Source organism: Amphiura filiformis, chromosome 15, assembly GCF_039555335.1.
Source record: "Amphiura filiformis chromosome 15, Afil_fr2py, whole genome shotgun sequence".
Lineage (NCBI taxonomy): Eukaryota > Metazoa > Echinodermata > Ophiuroidea > Amphilepidida > Amphiuridae > Amphiura > Amphiura filiformis.
The window spans coordinates 23,114,340-23,138,069 of NC_092642.1; the positions used below are offsets into that span (position 1 = coordinate 23,114,340).

The 23,730-nt window shown below is 34.9% G+C and overlaps 1 protein-coding gene across 1 annotated transcript in view; it reads left to right on the top strand.

Moving 5' to 3' along the window:
* The first annotated feature begins 7,320 nt into the window (after window positions 1-7,320).
* The window catches only part of LOC140170812 (uncharacterized), a 30,162-nt gene continuing 13,752 nt past the window's right edge, over window positions 7,321-23,730 (top strand). The window contains exons 1-9 of the mRNA XM_072194031.1: window positions 7,321-7,512; window positions 13,595-13,666; window positions 15,309-15,428; window positions 17,857-18,069; window positions 19,176-19,298; window positions 20,418-20,477; window positions 21,981-22,061; window positions 22,558-22,677; window positions 23,374-23,463. Of these exons, the coding sequence (XP_072050132.1) occupies window positions 7,321-7,512; window positions 13,595-13,666; window positions 15,309-15,428; window positions 17,857-18,069; window positions 19,176-19,298; window positions 20,418-20,477; window positions 21,981-22,061; window positions 22,558-22,677; window positions 23,374-23,463 (1,071 nt within the window). The remainder of the gene's footprint in view (window positions 7,513-13,594; window positions 13,667-15,308; window positions 15,429-17,856; window positions 18,070-19,175; window positions 19,299-20,417; window positions 20,478-21,980; window positions 22,062-22,557; window positions 22,678-23,373; window positions 23,464-23,730) is intronic.

Here is a 23,730-nt window from a genome sequence, read left to right on the forward strand (position 1 = left end):
TTGTTTTCTAGGTATAAGTAGGAATCCAGTAACAAATTGTATCCAAACTGTCTGAAACCAAAATTAAAAATCAAAACGTGTTTGGTATTATTTATTTATTTCAGCAACAGTAAAAGGTCTTCTGCTTCAGTTTGGAAAGAAACGCCGCTTCTAATAGGATAATATAATCTTTACAAATAATCATATTTTAATCAAAACAGAAATATATTTGATATATTAAGGGATAAAATATTTGTTTTATGTAAGTATTATGTATTTTTTGTAGCTTTTTGAAATAAGTAATGAATTTAAATTTACTATTTATTAAAAAGTAATGATTTATCACAAACAGTATAGCCAATCAGCAAGCTTGGTCTAAACACAAATTTTCCACGGGATTTTCCTCGCTATCACATGACCTCGCACATGACCAAAGGATTGCGTTGGACCAGTGTGTAAACAAAAGGTGTCCTTTTGATCAAAGGAGGAAACACTCACAACCAAATGATCGGTTGTAAAAATCAGACAACGGATTTTTAGCCGCGGCCAAATGCAGTGGACAAGATGAAGTTGTTTGTCTTTCTTGCCCTTTTGCTGCAGGTAAGCTTAAATTTTACTTGACATGTTGGAGTTTGTTGACTCGGAGAAGTCAGAAGATGTGAGAAGACTAAAGTCTAGTCAGACTTTGTCTTGAAGTTGAATTTGTTTTCAGTTTTGTTTTTGTTTTTTTTAATTCTAAAATTTATTCCTTGGTCCTGTCTCAATTTTGATTTTTATTCTTTTTACTCTAGATACAACCAGATAAGAAACGCACATTTATGTAGGTCCCTGTACTACTACTAGCCTGAATTATAAATTTAATATTTGTTCATAATTCATGCATCAAGACAAGTTTACTCTACTCTCTTCTCTATTTTTTGTCAGGTGTACATTCATGTCTTGCCTTAAATGCAGTCTTAAAATTATGTTTCTTGTGCATAGGCCTAGATCTGATGTCCATCAACAGACAACATACATACAGCCAACACTGTCGTAAATGCCATAAATCCCTAATAATTTCTTACTACAAAAATATATGACTTTTTTTGTGCAAAGTACATATTTGCAATATTTCTGTCATCCCCAGACTGTGACAAATTGATTATTTAACGATCTATTCTGTAGTGTCAATGTGTGTGTCATTCCATGCCAAATCAACGGTTCCAAATCTTAGCTTTGTTTCTCCACTTTACAAAATTCACAAATTTCATACATTTTTTGACAGAGATTAGCCAGCATCCTATGTCAACCTGTGTGAAATTAGGCAAAATACCCAAATTTCATTATCCAATCCATCTAAAAAGGGGTAGAGAAACAAAGTTTATATTTGGTACAGGTAAATATCAAGTGCAAAAGCATTCATGGTGTAAATATGTAAGTTCCGGGGGCGGTAAGTTTCAAGTTTGTCGGAATAGTAGGGGTCAGTGTTTTCCTTATATGGCACCTTTACCTTAGTAATTTCACATACATATAGAGAGCTCCTTCCTCTGAATATCCCAACAAGGATTATGGGTCGGAGGGTCCATGCCCCTATTTGCTGGTGGGATTTTTACGAGAGGGCACTTTTAATTAGTGCTAAAAATTACAGTTGTATCAAGGGAGCCCATCTGCACCATCAGGCGAATCTTAAATTTACAGTACCATGTATCATGTTTGACAGGATCACAAAAGTGACAATCAATGAAGCAAGTTTAATGTTAATGCTTTACTGCTTGTATTGAAATTTTTGTTTTCAATAATTTACTGGGGCTGGGGACTTATGATAGGTAATTCATATCCTCTTGTTTGCAAAATTGTTTGACTCTGAGGGAGAACTCCATACAGGTTCCCCCAGAGAAAGAGCTATAACAAGGGAATCATTATTTTTACATCCTTACTCCAAGTGCCACAAATCCTAGTAGTATTTAATCCTAGATGTCTCTGTTAGGCCTAAAAAAATGTTTGATTGGTGTAAATAAAAAAAAAAAAGGGTAGGTAGGTAGGGATTTTTTGTTGATTTTTTTACTTTTTAAGCTGTAAATTGCATTTGATAAAGGCCTTGGAAAATTTTATCTTCTTTTTTTTTAAATTTAACTTCTTTTTTTTTTTTTTTTTTTGTAAATCCCCTTTTTTGTGTGCAATTTTTAAACAAAAAGTCAGGGTCTGCTGTCCTAATTTGACCTTTAAAACATTTATCAGACTTTTACAGCCCATTGGGGTTCAAAGAGTTCAAGTATGTTTTGCTATGGCCTTGTTTTGAAAATCTGGTCTACTAAAAGGTCAATAGACTTTCTCAAGACCTGCAATTCTAATGTAGAATCTGTCAAAGGCATTAGGGGCTGGCATTTTCTTGGAAGGGGGGTCCCAAAAATACAGGGGGGGTATAGAATTTCCGATCATAGGGGGGGGGGGGATAATTTTTTAACACCCAAAATAGGGGAGTTATAGAATTATTAAGGGCTGGTGACTCAAAATGTTTGTGCGCTGCGCGCGCATTCTTTAACTTCGCAATCGAAATGTGCATACAATCTATGCAAAATTTTTACACGCTCCACGCGCCTTCTTCACTTTTAAGTTTTGACGCGCTCCACGCCTTAGTTCCAGCAATGAATAATTTTTCTTGAGTCTGTGTAGTTGGAAGGGGGTCATAAAATTTTTCGACCAGCGATAGGGGGGTCGTAAAAATTTTTGACCGCGATAGGGGGTCATAAAAAATTGACTCCGGTCACTGACATATTTGGGACCCCCCCTTCCGAAGAAAATGCCAGCCCCCTTAAATTTGCCTGTCCCAGAAGCAAATTCCCGTCTAAAATGACAGGCAGACAGGTGGCTAACTAAGACACTGGTCGGGTTACACCAATCAAACAATTTTTAGGCCTTATATAAAGGCTAATTTTCCTGCACATAAATTAAAAATCACAGTATTTTATCTGCCTTTAATTTTACGCAATTCTCATTTTATCCACAACCTGTAAGTGTAATGCTTTTAGCTCATACACTGGCAAATTTACATAATTATCCAATTTTAAGGGACAAAATGAGGGCAAAAAGTAGCAATGAAAAAAATTCTGATCCTGTAAAATCCTCTTTGGTTATGCCGGAAAGAGTTTAGCTTTGACTCATTTCTGATCCCGCCATATGTTCCTTTTGCTCCTGCCCAGTGGGGGGGAGGGGCATGGTCACTCAGAACTCTTGCCCCTCCCAGTTATCCTCCCCCCTGTAAAAACCCAAAATTATGAAAAAATTTTATTCCCCCCTGAAATTATTTTTCCCCCAATGCCCCCACGAAAAAGTTCATGGCGCCACCAGTGCTCCCGCCAGGCTCCGAAAGAAAAAGAGGATGTTCGGCTTGTTCGCTACATGTATGAATCATGGGAAACATCCAACTCAAAATATTTTAGGCTTGCCAAAATAGGTGGATCCATATTTTTTCAAGGTTATGAATAAATCACCTGCTTTTAGGAAACACAAATTTTTTGCACATACCACCCCCTCCACCCAAATCACAGAAGGACGCTAAACCCTACCGGATCTGCTATTTAGTTTTCATTTTATCAGTCCTCCTCTCTACTCCCCTTGTCTTTTTAGTGGATGGGTTGCATCCTCCCAACTGGCCTGTTGGGTGAGGAGAGGGGCATACATCTATGTTGTCACCCAAATTGGTCAATTTTTCACATAATAGAAATAAATATCATTTAAAAAGTTTTGTTTTGCTATTTTTAATCATGGGTAACAATGTTATACTTTTCAAAGATCAGGCTTAAGTGATGATGTAAAAAAACCCATAAGTAATCAAACACTGGTCAGAGGGGGATTAGGATGGGGGCACGCGGGGAGGAGGGCACATGCCCCCAATCGAATGGCTAGCAACAAAGTTGCCTTCAAATCAACTGGTTGAGATTTGATGATAGTGCATGCTAGTGATTTGTCGATCAGATATCGGCAATCAAAGCGACGGAAGTGAGGTTGTCACACACAAAAAAATGCTCCTTGCGATTGCCAAGTATGGTATGTCCTTTAATTAAAGTTCCTTTACCTGGTATTATGCAAATTTGGTTTTAGTGGATTTAGCTCAAAGTTCAATGATCTTCTGATTTAAAAGTATTTAAAGCTAAATTGTGTCTCGTGCATTAATTTGCACTTTAGACACAACGTGATATGATATTAACTCTCGTACTGCATATTCTTGCATTTTTAGATTTAATATTATTACGGTATTACTAAGTATTATGTAATCGTATCATTGAACAAGCTATATGATTCTATTTTGGTTTGTTTAGCGTAAAGATGGAAACATATCTCTTTAATCTTTTCATTTGGTGCTCAAATATTTGTGCCAGCTCAGCATGTCCTTTCCATAGCAATATTTTACAGATATAATATCAGTTTCATTTGACATTTTAATGAACTCCTTGAATAGATTTTTTCATCAACTTTGTTTTATAAATGGTCTATGGTTTTATGTAAGCACATTGAGTCTCCAGGGCTATTAATTGAATTTAAAATTATGAAAACAATTTGACTTTACTTTCAAGCTCATTTGTCATTTGGGACCTTTCCAGACTCATTCACCCCACATCAATGCCACATACATAGTCTGTTTTGAATACATTGTAAGTAGACTTATATGCTTACTTTGCCCACTAAAATATGAAAGACATGAACAGTGCATGGTATATCAGGTGACTTGATACAATTCAGTACTACTTCACAGTTTACTGAGTTTTGTGAATACATTATGTATGACATGTATTTGAACTTGCCAAGTTGCTGGAGATTGGGTATAATGCCCACATGAAAGAGAATTTGGTAAAATATGTTTTTAATAATTATAGACAAAATGTCTTATCAATTAGCAGGATAGTAATATTACATATACCCGTAAGGGTATATTTTAAAGTTTTCTATAACCTAGTCTTTAAAGATGTTTAAAAATTGTTTAAAATTCAAAAATTCTTATACATATATGTCCTTTTGACACTGCAATGAGCTTATTTGCCTAATTTGCCTACATTTTCATTAATTCACTCTGCAGCTTTAAATGCAATAACCGTGTCAACTTCAAACTTGGTTTGGTGATAGGATATGGCCTGATGTGCTGTATAATTTTGTGTTATGTTATTTGCATATGACTAGATTAATGAGCTTTAATATAATTTACATATTTACCAAATTCAATTAATCCATTTTGCAGCTTAAATGCATGAGCAACAATCGATCAACTTCAAACTTGGTATGGTGACTAGGGCATGGTAGCCTCATGTTCTGTATAGTTTTGTGTCAGGTGTTTTGCATATATTTGAATATTAATTACCTTATTTGCATATTTTTCCTAAAATACCATTATTCCACTCAGAAGCTTACATGCAATTTTACCAATGAATTTCGAAAGAGTGATAGAGTATGATCACTGTGTTGTATAGTTTGTATCATGCTATTTGCACATTTATGAATCATAGTATTAACGACTTCAATTGTATATTATTTGTTTTTACAAACCTTTGTTATTTACGCACCTTTGTTGTGTGTGGGGACCTACAAAATATGTAATTCTTGTTCATAGATGAAATCAGTCTTAGGCTTAGATCCTGGGGTATAAATCCCCCAATATTTTGCCAGGGGATGGTCCATACAATCATCCCCAATGTTGACACCTGTATGTGGGTTTATGACCAAAATAACCTCATATTTGGCCATTTTAGCCCCAAAAGTGCACATTTTTGTGCACTTTGCGTGAATTTATTCCACTTTTGCACCATATTTCAACAGCATTTGTACTATGAAATTATTCTGTTGCCAAAAGGTGCTGGATTTACTATACTTCAAGAAATTTTTTCCAACCCCACCCCCAATGTCAAAAAGAAATCTACGCCACTGAAATCAGTTGAATTTACAATGTTGTCACAATGAAAGGTATTGAATCAAAGTTTTGATCTGTCATACTATAGAATTAAAAGAGTTTCACTTCCCTTATGGTGAATCTATTGAAAACATGCCCAGAACATTTCCTAAAAAAGTTATAATGTACCGGTCGGTGTACTAATCTTAATATGAAATTGGTTGATTGTTTTCAAACCTGATTTTTTTGGCATATTTGCAATGTTTACACGCTCCCAAATTTGTTGTGTTTATGTCAACAGGGCAATTTTGACATAAAAGTCATTATTATACAAATTTGAATCCGCCATAGAACTCCATGTTAAACAGCCAAAATAGCCAGTGGGGTGTCTTTCACTTTACTTTGTTATTTCAGCTTAAAATTGACAGAAATCCATCCCGGCAGTTATTAAAATATTATTTAAACATTTTGGGTAAAGAATGACAAAATTAAAATTGGATGGAAATCATACATTATGGCTTTAAGCAAGCAGATGAAATCATATGTGAGAGACGGACGTGGTACCATTACTAAGGTAAAGTTTTTATCTCGCATACATGATTTAATACAGTTTCACTTCCTTTTTGTTTTGATGAACTTGAAATATATGTTGCAACCTATAATGTTTCAATGGCATGTTGGCTAGAAAAAGACAATAGCAGTTGCAAATTGTATTTTCCCATCTTGTTTTTTTTACATCCTGTCTTTTTTTCATCATTCATTCATTCATTTCCGTTTCTTTTTTAATGTTGAATTTAAAATGTTGCAATATGTCAGTGTCAGTGGCTAGGTGGTCTAGAAAAAAATCCCTGGTAATTTGAAATTTAACCTTTTACATTTTGTCTTTTTGTACTTCTTTATACTTACTTCCTTTTGATATATTTTTACTTCTGCTTGTCTTATTCTCTTTTCTTTTCTTTCCAAAGTGTTTCTCAGGTTGGGGTGGGGGGTACTCAAATTACATTTTAACAGAGGTGTGCCGCTGGAACTCTGAAACTCCTGTCCATGTTCAGGGAGGTTGGGGGGGCAGCAAGCAATTTTGGCAGAAATATTTTGGGCACCATTTCTATATTATGCCCTAAAAGGTGTAGGAAAACGTTAGGAACAAGTTCAAATATGCAAAATTTCCTGCTTGCCATGCTTGCTGTGCTCGCATTATATGATAAGACAATTTAAGGTTATAAATTCAGGTTCCCAAAAAATTTGCATGTGTAAGGGGGGGGGGGGCAAAGATTTTTTGGCACATCAAAAGGGGCAGACCATTTTGAAAATTCACCACCATGGGGTTACACATAATTATTGCACCACCCCTAAATATCAGTTTTCTTTGCTTTACCTCAGTTGTCCAGTTCAAAATTAAAATTAAAATTAAAATTATCTAACAGTAAAAGCAAACATTTTATGGAAAAGAAATACTAATCTATATTTTATGGAAATGTTATAACATGGCTTTTATATGTGTATCTAATAATAGCACAATATATATGTTCCTGTTTCTTGTTCTAGCGAATGCTGCCACACTGATCAATCGATGTACATTAGGACCCAGTTATTGGTGTGAACATTTTAACAAGGCTCAGGAATGCAGTGCAATAGACTATTGTATCAATAATGTATGGTCACAAGTCAAAGTACAGGTAAGACCAATATTGGGTGCGTACCCGAGTTTCATTTGGGTATGGATATGCTGAGAATTTGAAAGTGGACCTATCCGTGAACCCATTTTCTAAGAAATACCGTAAAACCTCGTCTACAAGCATATAGAGTGCTTCTGATAAAAGCTAAATTAATCCAGGTGCCATTATGGAATTAGAGCAAATAAATTATAGATCCAAGCACATACAAGCAAGTATTATTGTAAGACCAATCCATTGTATTGGTATATTTACGTAAGTATCGTATTAATTTAACTTTCATCAAAGACACTATATATGCTTGTAGACGGGGTTTTACGGTATGGACCCATCGCTATAAAAAGTCAACAATTTGTACCACATTTAATGCAAATTGCTTAAGTTTTTGATAAAATCTTTGCCAAATTCTACTTTTTGGCTACAGTTAAGGGATCTAGAATGAGCATTTATTGCATTTCGACAGTATTTTTTGTGGGACATGAGAGCACCTCAGACCTATCGAATTGCATTCTGAATACGAAGCATGTGTTTCTGATATCAAATAATTTTCATTTTTAAAAATCACAATATAATACAAATTTTATGACAAATTATAAAAATTTGATATTTTTCATATTTTTGATATATAACAGTCCTCAAGTAAATTATATAAATCTAATGATATATTCTTAAAGTGTATGTAGCTGGGAGGAAAAGCCGACGATCAATTGAAAATTTTGACCTTTCATATTGAAGATATGGATTTTTTCCCAAAAAGACCTATTTTTTTTGTGTTTTGGAAAAAAAATCCATATATTCTATACGAAAGGTAAAAATTTTCAATTGATCGTTGGCTTTTCATCCCACCTACATACACTTTAAGTATAAATCATCAGATTTGTAAAGTTTACTTGAGTACTGTTAAATATCAAAATATCAATTTTAATGATTTGCCATAAAATGTGTATTAAATTGCAATTTCAAAAATCAAAATTATTTGATATCAGAAGGACATTCTTCGTATTCAGAATGCAATTCGATATGTCTGATGTGCTCTAATGTCCCAAAATAAATACTGTCCAAACGCTCATACCCCAGCCCTTAAGCAAATTGGGGTATTTTTTGGGAAAAAATTGCCCATCCATTTTCCAAAATTGTCCTAGAAAAGGGAGTCATTGTTATACAATGCCCGGGATATAATGGCTGAAAATGTGAACCTGTATGATTGTTTGTACTTTGTACTGAGTACCGCTCACCAATTAGGCATTTATAAAACATTTTTGCTTACAGCATCCAGGAAAGTTGAGAAAAACTGCAATTTTCAAGCACAAAACATAATCTGATCCATAAGACAAAAGTTGGCAATAATGAAATGCAGCAAAAATGCAATAAAAAGCATTATAAGAAAATGAAAAGTACTGAGCAATGGTAATAACAAGTGTTTGATTTGGGTCTGAATGGATCATGTAATCATGTCACATTTATGTTATGACTGCAAACAACCAATTTTGTGCAATATTAAAAGAATAAAGGCTGATGCATCCACTAATCAAAAGATTAGACCTACCTATTGCCTATGAATGACATGTAGAAAGTAGTAAAAACAAATTACTATCTTTAAAGACTTATCTTATTTAGCGAAAAATTAAGTTACTGTTATGAGAAAGTCCCCGTAATCTAATAAGCTCTAATATGAACAAAACTTATAGCATATATACAATTTCAGTTGCATATCACATAATGCGATCGTATACTCGTTATATGCAAACTTGGAAATGTTTCGAAACACATATCCAGCCTATGGCCTGTTAACGATACATTTAGGTCAATTAGCCTACAAAATAGTTTACTTTAGGTCTACAGCAGAATTTGTGTGTGATCTGCCCAGGGTGACCTTCAATGTCACCTGAAGAGCTCTAAAAGTACAATGTACATCAACAGGTATTACAAATATTAGACATATAGGTCTACATTAAACTACAACTACTAGTGACTGAAGGGGGTGTGTGTGCTAAAGTTGGCTGATCTATGTTGACATAAATTATCTTCCTGTTGTCACAAGACTAAGGATAAGATAATGGAAACTACCTTTACTGTAACTTATGTATGTATCATATGACTTCCAGGGGGCTGCAAGTTGAGGTCGGAGAAAGGTTGTTGTGTTTTCGCTGCAGAAGATGGTAATATTTTTACACTAGGTATGGGTGACACTTCCTGGGGGGACAGGGGGGATGCGTCCCCCACCTTTCGGCAAAATGACCAATTTATTGTTCTTTTCACAGCTACTTTTTGACAATTCAGGCCGATTGCCCCCCGCCCCATTTTTTTGACTGGGGGCATTTGCCCCCCCATGCCCCCCCCCCCCACTGAGAGTGACAATAGTTTCCTTTTATACTGCACACCAAAAGTATCCTTACACTTCAAACAAAAGAGAATTCTTAAAAAGACACTAAAACTAAATTACAAAATAAAGTGGTTGATAGATGGAAATGTTGTTCTGCATATTTTGATACCTCATTTGGCATGGTGTGACATTATTCCTCCAAGATATACTGTATAAGTGGTAATTTTAGCGAGGGTTTTATTTTCGCGAATTTCGCGATTAGAGCTCCAACCGCGAAAATAACACCTCGCGAATGTATGCAATAATGTATTACAAGTATAGGGAAGGACTGGGCAATCGCGAAAATAACATTCGCGAAAATGTGTCTCTCACTCCAAATCGCGAAAATAACTGTACGCGCAAATTACCACTTATACAGTACCCATTTCAGGGCAATTTCCTGCGCCTTTTGCAACAGGCTCATTAAAGTGTGAAATACGCAAACATTGATGTTCTGTGAAAATGTCCACGTTTACAATCCCGGTGGGTTCAGTCTTCAATGACAATGTGTACGCATGATGGTTCCAATTAGGGGTACTTTTCAAGAAATGTCCGCGGAATTTTCGAGGACAAAATTGTTCGTGCTAATGTCCAAATTAGGGGTGTTTTGGAGCAAAATTGTCCTCGAAATGAAAAATAGGGTGTATTTCTAGGACTTTCGTCCGCGTTTTACCGCTACAGTTTTCGTTATTGTCCTCATTTCCCTGTGAAATAGGGGGAAAATTCAAAAGCGTTCTTGAAATGGTAAAAATAGGGGTATTTATTTCGGAAAAATGTCCTTGATTCCTTGTGATAAGGGGGTGAAATGAAAATGCGTCCTCAAAATGATAAAAAATTATAGGGGAGGTTTTGGGGGCAAATTGTCCTTGATTTCAGCATAAAATAGGGGGTAAAATTGCTGCAAATGTCCTCGATTCCCTGTGAAATAGGGGTCATTTTCAAATCCTGGAACGGTCATACGTCCTACCTTTAAATACAAACTGAACCCACCGGGGTTTACAATATGGTCATTTTCACAGTAAAGGGTGTAACTTTTGATTTTTTGGGTCAAAATTTCAAACCACTTAAATATGTTTCTGTTTACTGAAATCATGCATAGAAGCAACTTAAATTCCAGTAAAATAATGTTTCAAGGCTTAAACCTTTTGATTTCTAATAAAAATTTGACATTTCCATAACATTTTGGTTAAAATCTAAGAAAAAATTTATTTTACATAACCTCAGAAAATTATGACATGAAAGCTGGAATACATGTGAAATTCTATTCCAAAGTAAGTCAACAGATATAAGTTAAATTTTATACCATGTTTTGCTATATTTGTAATTGCAGTTTTGAAAATTTTTAACATCAAGTGTCATTTACAATGGAAATTTCCAAACCTTAAACATATTTTTAAAGTTTTAATTGGGTTCCTAAAATAATTTGAATGTCTAACTTCATGTACAAATACTACTTGATGAAAGGAACCTCCCAGCCAAGTTTCACAGAAATTGGAGTTATTTTTTAGAATTGGCAATTCAAGCGATTTGTGTTTCGGAGGCTTCAGTTAACAACACAGGTGATCATAAAAGTAAAATATTTGGCTAACCACTACAAGTTGACATAAAAAAATAGGTAAAAAATATCACAATTACCAATTTTCATGCTTTGCTTCTAAGTATTGAATTTCAGTTGTGACAAAAATTAAATTATCACAGCAAGTCATTTTTTTTTTTTTTTTTCGGAGGCTTCATGTTAACAATTGTTAAACATTGCAGAAGTAGTTTTTTTTTAACAACAGTGTTGGGATCATCTAAGCTGTTATTTTTTTGTGTATATTGAATCAATGATTCTATGCGGCAGATATTGTAGATTTATCACATGTTAATTTTTCACCCATTTGTTAAGTATGGTGTTTTTTGCATGTGAAGCCTCCGAAACAGGCTTTTTGGATATCAGTATATTTTTCAAACATTAACCATAATGTCAAAAAAATTTTAATTTATGACATTCTGCACATATCAAGTAATAATTACAATGCAGATATCAGTATGAAACACACCAATTTAGATATGCATAGATGATAATTAATCTTATTGTTGTTTCGGAGGCTTCATTTGTTTCAGAGGCTTCAATTGTTAACGGAAAGTTTGTATTGGGTCCCATTTTCAAACGGTGATATATATCTCCACGATTTAAAAACATGTGACTTGAGGATCTACTTTGCTACATTTTGATAAATAGATTTGATGAGCTCTTTTATTTATATTTGCACAAGCTTGCTGAACAGTTTGTTTGGAGGCTTCAAAAAGTTAACGGAAAAAGCGGCTCTTTGAAGTCAAGATTTTATAAAAAATTTAAAAGCTTGCAAATTGACTAATTTTTGTTACCCATTTCAAGTTAAGATAACAACTGTTATGAATCAAGAAGAAGTGAAGAAATAACCAAGAATTATGAACCAAAGCTACACCCACAAAGTTTGTTAACAATTGTTAACGGAAAATGAAGCCTCGAAGCGACAAATATCGAAGTCCGGTTCTCAAAAATACAGGGCTGTTCACAATTAAATCTAATGTGGCAGTGTTTACTGAACATATGACTGTACTTTCAGGATAAGAAAAATTATCCATGAACTAACTGAAGAAAACACAGGGTTTTACAAAAATGTTACTGTTTTTTATAGTTTTTCAAAATGGCAATATTAAGTACATTTAAGCCTGCTAAAACTGAACGCAGTAACTCCCAAAGCTGATTATGCTACCCAAGGTAGCTGCTAACTAGATGACTTATGTGGCCAAAAATCATGGAATTCTGTGGCTTTATTAGAACACTACGGATTAAAATGTTAAAAATCCAAAGTTACACCCTTTACCGTGAAAATGACCATATACCTTTAAATACAAGCTTTTTAGGCTTAAGGTACCTTTTGATATATGACTGTCACATATTGGCCTTCTTGGACTACAAACTTGGCAATGATTAAATAGATCTACAGTATCTATATTTTATTAAGGCATGTGTAAACACACCTTTTTCATATCATATCACTCATGTCAAGGTTGCTATCATGTGTTACAGATTTGGTTGCACTGTAATTAACAATCTCAATTTTTGAATTTCAACATAATAGCGAATCATATGCATACACGACTGCATAAAATCGTGGTAGTTTATATACTATGAGATTTCAAAACAGACTTTAAAATTACTTCCTAAGATGTAGATCTTTTCCTCCCAAAAATTGGTTACAGAGTCACCAACAATAGAAATTTGGAGGCCATTTTGAATAATGGAACAGGATAACATGAAAAAGTGGTCCCTATGTTCAATTTCCTTTCTAATTTAGACATTGTTGGACATTTGAACCCTGAAAAGTGGACCAATTTTAGAAGGGACTTTTTTTTTGGGGGGGGGGGTGATGCGGCTGTACCCCTGCACTCCCAGCATACGGGCCTGCAAGCTCCTGCATGAGGTCCCCATCTTTATGTTATTGAGCTAATTTTACTTCCAAGTTAGATGTTTCCAACCCTGTAAGGGTCCCCCACATGTCCCTATTCATTACGAAATGTAGGAAATTCCCACTTGAGGGGGGGGGGGGTAGGGGAACGTAGGCAAATTCAGATTGGACCACCTCCAAAAACAAAGCAACTCTTTGAAATAAACAACAAACATACTTGAAATGAGAATTTGATTCTTATAATGCAATATGTATGTATGTTTCTATTATTTTTGACACTTTACAGGAAAGTTCAGTGTGCAAGGAATGTATAACATTCACAAAAGAAGTGAAACAGACAGTAGATGCTGGCATCAAGGTAAGTAAGGTGAAAACAAAGATATATAGGCCTACGGTGACAAACAAACCCTGTTCTATAGGCAGATGGATAATTCAGTCTTTTTTGTTTGTTTTGGGGTTGTTTTTTTTTGCAAAATAACAAACAAAACAACAATAACAGCATCAAATCAATCAATTTTTGTCAAAAAGGGCTGATTTTATATATGCATACAACAAAAAAGACAAAAATCCCACTTTAAACTCGGGATCAGTCAAGCCCATAAAAAGGAGGGTTTTTTTGTTGCCTTTTTATGTAAACATTAAATAAATCATTTATTTCTTATGTAAATCTGGTGCGGAGGGAGTTCTGGATTTTGGATTGGGTGGGGATATGCATATGCTGGGATTCTGAATATTCACCATAAAATATGCATATATTTCTGTTCAAAAGTAGGGTAGATTATTTTTTTTCAAATTTTGCTTTAAAAAAATACAATCCAAAATTAACACATTTTCCAAATTTGTCAAGAATGTTGTCAAAAAGCAATCCTTCTCTAAAGCAGCCTCTAAAATGTGTGACCCAAATCCAAACACAAGAGATCGTTCCTTGGACTGTTCTACTTTGTAAATTGAAATTGGCTGTGTCACATTTGTAACAAAACTTTTCCTTAGCAACGGCTTGCCAAAACAACTAAATGTAGTCACTCATGTGTAAAAGGTCTTTATACCTAACTGCTAATGAAATACAATGACAAAAGGAAATGGTGTGACAAATAACTTTATTTGGCAGATCATGTCAGAATTAGTTGCCACAATGGCACCATCAAGCAAAATAAAAAATGTGTCGAACAACATCAAGTTTCTTGTTTATTATATATATTTTTCTTGTCCATTGTGCAGATAATATTAGAAGTGGTGCATAGAAAGGTAGATGCAGCATGATAGAAATCGTCCGTAGTATTTTCTAATACATGTAATTTGATATATGATTACATATCTGAAATTAATAAAAGGGGGTTACGGAATCTGATTTTATTAAGCAATGCAATACGGTACCAAATATGGCGTTTGAAAAATAAATTACAACAAGCTTTTACAACAAAAATACCAAACGCCTGCAAACTGTCACTATAGTATAACTCTTCTTTACTCAAAAAAATTGCTTAAAATAAATTTTTACATAATTTATGTTCACTCATTGTTCAGGTTGGTGCTGTATATTTTGAAATGATAGAATAAGATTAAAAAACGAAAAATATGGTCAGGCGACGAAAAAAAAACCCTGTTCTATGGGCGGACGGACCTTTCAAGCAGGAGTTGTTCGGTCTGGGTTGGAAGATCATATGCCCTCCCAATCTATTTGAAAATGTAGAAAATCCCATAGGATTTTGCCAAAAAATGGTTTGTGCCTGTCAATCAGGCCCGGTGCGCCCCCATCATGATTGGTGCTCACCAATAGAATGACTCATGCTACACACCTGGTCAGAGGGTGTGGGGCTGCCGATTGATAATATTAGACAATATACCAAAGTAATTGATAATTCTTAATGTACTCATATCATAAAATCAACTTGATCACATGATAAATATACCAGATACCTGATGATTATTGAATTTATTCTGTGTTTTGGTTGGTTATTTGTTTACTGTTTGTTTGTTTGTTTGTTTGTATGATTTTACAGGAAGATCTTATCCATGTTGGAAGGAGGTTATGTGATATGATGGGCTCATTACAAGATGTATGTATCAGCATCTTAAGAAAGGAAGGACCTGATGTCTTTGAGAAACTGGTCAACAAATTGGTAAGAGGGTCTTTAGTTTAACTCTGGCACAGTTGTACGAACTCTAAACAAGCAAGAGAAGAGGCTTGGCATACAGATTAAAAAATATCACCAAATTCTCACTTCTGACTTCCTTTACTCATGTGAAAATAAGACTTAAAGGAGAATTTTGTGATTCTAAAATCCTCTTTTTATAATATGTTCAGTAAATATCCACGGAAAAAAGAATCATGTGAATTAGACAATCTTAATCTTGTTTTCATTGTTGAAAGGGATTCAATCATGTTTCATCACCGATTAACAACAATGCGTCTGCGTCCTTTGCGTGGTTTACTTCGCAAGGGCAGCTTTAGCTGCAGCGAAGTAAACCACGCAGACATGCCAGATGGAAGTTGTTAATCGGTGATAAAACATGATACAAGTCTTTATATTAAAATGTTCTTAAACAAATCCAAATAAAGGTGATGTTAACATACCTCAATGATGTTTCATGCTGTAACACAGAAAAAGTGCTATGTTACAGCACAAAACGTCATTGAGGTATGTTAACATCACCTTTATTTGGATTTGTTTAAGAACATTTTAATATAATTTCAATGGACAATCCTGATGAATCTATTTGCGGATTTGATACAAGTCTTGTTTGTCATCGCCACTCAACCTTACAAGAAGATTGGTGATTTCGCTGTTGATATTAGCAATAAAACTATAGAATAAAGTCGTAATGTTTAGCTGCTACCTCCAACATAAGTTCCAGGCATGACAGATTTTACGCACTCAACCATACATGTAACTTTGCATTGCATAATGCTACTGGACTGTGGCTTTCTATATGTTCTAGCAAAACTTTTGGGTAACATTTGTGCCTTATTTCATCTGGGGTTAAACCATCATTCATGGCCTTAGAAAGAGAAGGCCATAATGTTTTGGGCTATTATTGTATGGGCTGCTATTTATTTAGGTCTCCTACATGTTTGTTTTGGCTATCTCTAATTTGTTTGGTTAAGTTTTGTTGTTGGTCATGCTTGTTCTTGAATCTTAACCTGATTAATTGTTTAATTGATATTCTGAATGTTCAGTTTGCTTACAACATCGAAAAGAAACAATTTCTAATTATTTTTTCACATATGGCCAATGAGAAAAATGCATTATTAATATTTTTTACAAAAAAAAATCTACAAAAATGTCCATTTGATGATGGAGAAGAGGAATCTAATTGTAGTACCATGCATTTTATTTGACAGTTTGTAACACAATGAGCAGCGTGTACAAGAATGAACACCATTAACCCAGGTTCATCTAACAGCATTTCTGATTGGTTGATAACTTGAAATACTCATTTCAATTGCCAATTATGACTAGGCTTTTAAACTATTTATGGCCAAACTTGCATTTGCAGATGATCTTATTAATACCCTCCTTGATTGGTTCAAAATTGGACACAATATTCATTTTTGCCAATCGGCAGGTAGTTCTCATGGGGTTAACCTGAAATGAAATATGTCATTTTGGTCCACTATTTGTGACAGTAATCAAATGTAGACTTATTATTATGTCAGCAGCAGATCTTGTTAATAGACATCTATTTGCTGTCGTAGTGTGATGTCAAAATTGAAAATTGCCAGGTCAACTGGTTCACGCTATGTGTTCGGAACTACAATCAAAATAATGATCAAAACACAAAGTCAATGGGTTGCAATGCTGATAGGTATGCAAACCAAGCATGAACCAGTAACCATGTGTATGACGCATTCACTACGACGGCAAATAAATATGTTAAATCATAGGCCTTCAAGACCTATGGTTAAATTGCATTTCTTTCATACAGATTTAGGGAAACTCCAGTTTTCTCAGACTCTGAGAAAATATGTATGCAGTTTATTAATAATGTAATAATAGTAGCTAACGGTAGCATTTATACAGGTTACAATGGACCATTGTTATATATCATAAGAAGTTTGCAGTCACATGATTTGATGTTCTGCTTCCCTTGACAGTTCGTTTTATGTAAACATGAAATAAAGTTGCTCAGGGATTTGGCATGCCACACCTGGTCAATGTTGAAAAATGTCCTTAAATAATTGATGATGAATGTGGTTATGGTTGGTTCATGGACCTTGCTAGTCATGTGGTCTATGATTGTGTTAATACATTAAAGCAAAGGTCACAATTCTGTCTGACTAGACTCTAGCTGCATTTTTTTGAATAATTTCTGGTATGTATTTTTGACTACTTAAACAAAATAAGTTTGGTAATTAAAAAGAACATAAGGGAAAAGAAAGAAAGAATATAAAAACAACAACTGTTACTATGACAACAATAACAACAACTGATTTAAGGTATCTTTGCGCATGTTTTAAAGCCATAGGGCATCTCTTATGGACATGGATCTCATTTTTTTAATACAACCATTAACTCCATCTATTTCCATTCCATCTATGTATGACAGAATCCATCACAAATGTGTGCAGTGTTTGGTTTCTGCAAAATAGATAAATTCAACTATGACCTACCACCAGTAGCCTTACCAGAGAGAACAGACATCCAGTCTGTAGCAGAGATTCATGGAGTGGTTACAATACCAGAAGCAGCTGATTATTGCACAGATTGTAAAGCATTCATTGGTGATGCACAGAACATGCTTTCCAACAAAACTATACAGGTATGACTTAAGGGTATACGAGGTATTGTTGGTCGAAGCAGCAAAATAAATAGATTTTCATTTATATCTAAATCAATATATTATTGAAAAATAACACTTTGGTGTTTTGCAAAAGTTCATTCTACAAATCATATACTTTGAAAACTTGCATAATTTATTGTTGTTAATGAGTTATGTACGTTTTACAAAAGTGTTGTTGTTTCAGCCCTCTTTTCAACATAACTCAAGAACCACAGGACCTACAAAAGTATATCTGTGATATTTGAATTCTTCTACACGCTTGCTATGAATTGGGCAATGCAATTTTTGCTAAAGCTCACTACCATTCGCAAGATGCTGTGAACTACTTTTTTTGCTGCTTCGACCAACATCGTATACCCTTAAGAGTCGCAAAACTTTGGATATATATTAAATACTGTTATAAAAGACCTGTTTCTGCAAAATAAAAGAAATATTGTTTGGTTACTTTTTGAGAATTTGTCTAGGACAGGTAAGATATCAAAACAATTGAACAGATAATGAGAATTTTTAAAGAAATTTGAAACATATTAAGTGATAAATATTAATATGCAAATAATCTACATGTATATACTGTATACATTTTGAAATTTAACAAATTGTTAATATTCTTGTAATACGTCATGAGAATTTCATTTGATAAAATGTCAGTGAAAGGAACTGGGATGGAGTGAATTATTTTCTTCTTGGGATAACTTTGATCAGCACACTGTTGCTGATACAGACATGTTCAGCATTCAAAATACACAATTAGTACTTTAAAACAAGAAAATTGGGTTTCCCTTAATGTAGCAAATTTGATATGAAGCTTATACACTTAGTTTCAGAGAAGAACAGCAGCCCCTTCCTCAGATTGATTCAAGTGCCCTGTTAATGAGGGACATACGCAAAACTTTGTTTGCACCGACCAACGTTTTGACGCGTAATTGGCCAATCAGATTACCGCGTCAGTTTTTAGGATTGTCAGACAATTGAATCAGCCATCAGAACCCCACTTCCATGTTTACGCTGTGCACGCTCTCAAAATGTAAATAAGTGCCGTTAATTCAGAAACTGTAAGTGTTCATATTGATTGTGTTCCCATATAGAAACAATTGATAGCTGATTTGGATCAAGTGTGTGCTTTACTAGGCTCTGAGTATGAGGCTGTGTGTAAGCTTGCTGTCCAGGCTGTTGCTCCTCAACTCATTGGGGAAATTGCTGCATTATTGGTAAGTACTGTGGATGGGTCTATAAAGCCTCAACTCACAATCACCTGCTCCCACAAAATGAGCATAAAGTTGCCCGGGCACTATAGAAGATATAGCCCATTGATTATGACAAAATTTAAAAGGAGGAAATATTGATGTTTGAAGACTAAAGCAAGGAGCCAACTTTATGCTCATTTTGTGAGACAGTTTGTAAGATACCTTTTGCTCATCAAGTTTTTGCTTTTTGCAAAACGACTAAAACTGGAACATATAATAGGTCAAATTGATGATGCAACACTGTTGACCTGCTGTATGCGTTTTTGCCAGAAAATGACAACACACACAGGAATTTTCATGTTTAAACCTACCTGCAAACAAGCACTGTCCTCAGTTCGACTAAGAGGTCTGCAGTAGGTTGCAATTGCATGTGAAATGCATATTAGAGATACTCCCTCTATTTGGTATTTGAAATACCGACCGCAGTTGCTGGGCATGTTTCATTTAGCAGGTATCATACACAGCTATACATATGCAAATAATCCACCATTTTGTCCTATGCCTGTCGATAAAAAAAGTGTGAATAGCAATGCACAAGGTCTGTGAATGCTGGCACACACTGGTAGGGGGTGTATGCACAGCAGCTAAAGGGAGTATCCCATTATGCTTTGCGGTACCATAATAGAACTAAATATGTCATAGAATGTGTGTACAAAATCCCTCACTTCAACTTTCAATTACTTGCTTAGAGGAGCTTAGACTTTTGTTTAAAAAGTATGACCCCTGAAGTATTGTGAGACTGTACATAACTTTCAATCTCTAAGCGGCACATGTTTATATTTTGTATCCATTTGCTATGGTGTAAGCAGATATACTGCAATGCATGATGGGATACTCCTTTCAGCTGCTGTGGGGTGTATGTGTGTATTATGATTCCAATTGAAGAGTTTTTAGCGTGCTGGCATAGTATTTGCTAGATACATAAAGTTGCTACTTTATGACAAGTTATTATTTTAATTTGGCAGCATCTTGGTACCCAACCAATTATCATCAATTATATCGTATGTTGAACATTATAGAAGAAAACAGAGATTAGAACTGTTGAGTGAATTTCACAATTGTGATATGATTTCCATTTATTAGGATCCTACCAGTTTTTGCAAGACAATACAGTGGTGCCCAAGTCCAGGAATGCCAAAACGAGTAAGTAGTTCTGATGAATATTACTTTGGTGATGTACATAAATCAGTATAGAACCGATCACCTCTTTTACTGCATCGGCAAATCTCTGATCCTTTTTGTTTTTGATCGGCCAATCCAATTCAGATTTCCAATGACACTACCCTGTGACGTCACTCAAACATAGTTGATTGCGTGCTTCGGCAATGTTCGGAAGACCCACATGGAATTATTTATACTTTCATTCATTTATGAAAACATTCCGCTGTATTTACGTAAATGTTTACCTTAGAAAATCATCAGTAATGCTAACTTTCATCAAATGTTTATCGTAAGTATTTGTTTGTAATTGAAAATATAGATGAAATGACCTGTTTTCAAAGAAATGAATAGCTGACTATTGTTTTATTGTGAAAGCATTAGAGATCGGTTTGTTAGATCGGTGAAAGTAACAAATATCTACCAATTCAGATTCAGATCAGATAAGCTTAAAATCGGCCTGATTTAGAACCTCCTAATCTGATTGGTTCTACACTAATATAGATGGCTTGCTTGCCTTTTTGTGTTCGCACTTGCTCCAAAAGAAAGTTGTCCAAGAGGTTTTGGTCATGTGGCCACATATAAATTAACACTGCAAACTATAAAACCTATATGAAACCAGATTTGGTAAGGTAGGGTTTGAGGTATGAAAATTAAATTGCTGGCCATTACCTCAAATGTGATGCGATCAAGCAAAATCAGTCGGAACTCTGAAATTTTGATTTTGAGATATAGCCAAACAAAGGATATACTGCGCCAATAAAGTATCCTTACACTTGGAAAAATAATCACAATTTTAAAACTGAAAAATATTGGGGTAAATTTGTTTTTTTAATAGATGCACTATCTAATCCTGCACATTATGATACCACATTGAATCCAATGTGACCTCAAGAAGTAAAGTTACAAGCAATTGAATAGACAAAGGTCGAGTTTTAAAAGTGCCATTCACCACTCTCAAACCAGATGTCTAGTCTGTGGAGTTTGAATAGGGCAGTTTGTCACTTTTAAAACTGGACCTTAGTCTAATCAAATGCTTGTAACTTTGCTTCTTGAAGTCACATTGGATTCAATGTGGTGTCATAATGTGCAGGATTAGATAGTTCATCTATTAAAAAAACAAATTTACCCCAATATTGTTCAGTTTGGAAATTGTGATTATCTTTCCAAGTGTAAAGATACTTTATTGGCGCGGTATATTTCCTTTTGTTTCCTGTTATTTTGGAAACTCTTTAATTGCTCATATCTTTGCAACTGGTTGTTCAATTTCAATAAGGTTTATGCAAAATGCAGCTTTGTAAATGCCTCTTACTATCCTATAAGAAACTGAAAATGCTATAGATCCAAGGTTACTTTCAGTCTTATCACTTGCTGAGTATGTAAGTACACCAAATTTTGATAATTTTGAAGATTCCTGGATTTCGGAGCGTAACGATTTAATGATAGTGCTTAAATAACCGCTTGATATTTTTGTTTCTCTTCTTGAAGGTGAAAGCCAATGACCCATGTATGGATTGTTCTACATTTTTCAAAGATACCAAAGATATGCTGAGTGATGTTACCATTCAGGTAGAGTCTGCTTCTCTATTTCAGAATGTGATGTTATTTACTGGATAACAAAACATTTATTAACTGATTATTTTGTGAAACACAACATGACTCCAGCCCACCCACTATTTGGCCCCTTATCAAGTCTAAAATGTGAAGGAAAACATAAGAAACTTGGGTGTATTTGGCCCTCGATCATGTAAGTTTGAAATGTGTTTAGACCATTGTGGCCTTTCAACAATAAAGTTGAGAACACCAGGCCTAGGAGGACATATGGCGATACTAGATACAAATAAAGTGTGCAATAATTGAAATGAAAGTAAACCCAAAAGCAAGAAAAGTGGAAAAAGTTAAAACTGGTCGAATTGAGACTGCATGTCATACCCACAGTGCACTTGTGTATTGCTACAGTGGCGATTACATGCATAAATGGGTATCAAATATTATTTCATCTGATAATTCAAGAGCAGGTTGTTGACAAAAGATTTTACAGTATCCACTTGTTCTTTTCTTACAGCATGAGTTGATTGTCAAGATATCAGGAGTGTGTGATGCCCTCGGTGACTATGCCAATGTATGCACTGAAGCGTTGCAGACAGTGGTTCCCATTGTCCTGGATTTTATATCATCAGAAGTGGTAGGTACAGATCATTTTGTTATTTTACATTTTAAATCTAGTTGGTTTATGTGGAAGCTGACTGGAAGGCCAATAAATTGATAAAGATGCAGTCATTAGCATAATAGCATCATCAATTGAACTCAAGGCACCTCAAATGCAAGTGGCGCAGTAACTTTGGCACCAAATGGAAAATCGCTGGTAGTGTTTGTGTAATTGCTAGTAGCATTTGATCACCAAAAATTTGTCTGTCGTTGCAAATCCTAGCATTTTACAACCATAATTTATGAAAATAGCCATCAAAGATCTTCTATAACATGGGGGCACAGTGGTGCAATGGTACAGGCTCTGCCTTGCAATCAGTAATTGCAAGTTTGAGCCCCGGCCATGCCATCGTGTTGTGCTCTTGGGCAAGGTGCTTTACCTTACTTGCCTCTCTTTACCCAGGGGTAAAATGGGGATCTGTTAGGAATATTGTCCATTGAGCGCCACCCTAAAGGTATGAGCATATAATTTTATATATCAAAGTAGCTTTACATACCAAAGTTGGTGGTAGACCACATTATATGTGGCTTTACGTTATCCTGTCGAACATGAGAAGCAAAAATGAAACAAATCATTGAAAATTGACAAATCGTTGAAAATTAAGCGGTCAAATAAAGGTTTCTTGTTGACTATGTGACTGACATGTATTGTAATTAAAATGTGTTATTTTAGGCACCTACTGACATTTGTAATACCATCAACTTCTGCCAAAGTGGAGAAAAACTCAACCTTTACAAAATGGCTGTCAAGTTCAAAGAACAGGTATGTTTAAGGGTAGGGTAAAAGAGGGCATAATAAGGGGGTGTTGGTAGGGGCAGTGCCCCTTAAGCAAAAATATTTTGAGGGAAATCAGGATGAAATAATGAAATCTATATATCGGTCCTTTTTTGGATCTTGGCTTCTTCCTAACAAGACAAAACAATTTAAATGACCAAGCTTTCGTCCCCATCTGGCTGAACAGGTTGGTTACATGCCTGGTATTCACCCTTTGCACGGATCTGCCATCTTGCTACCAAAACGAGGTGCTCC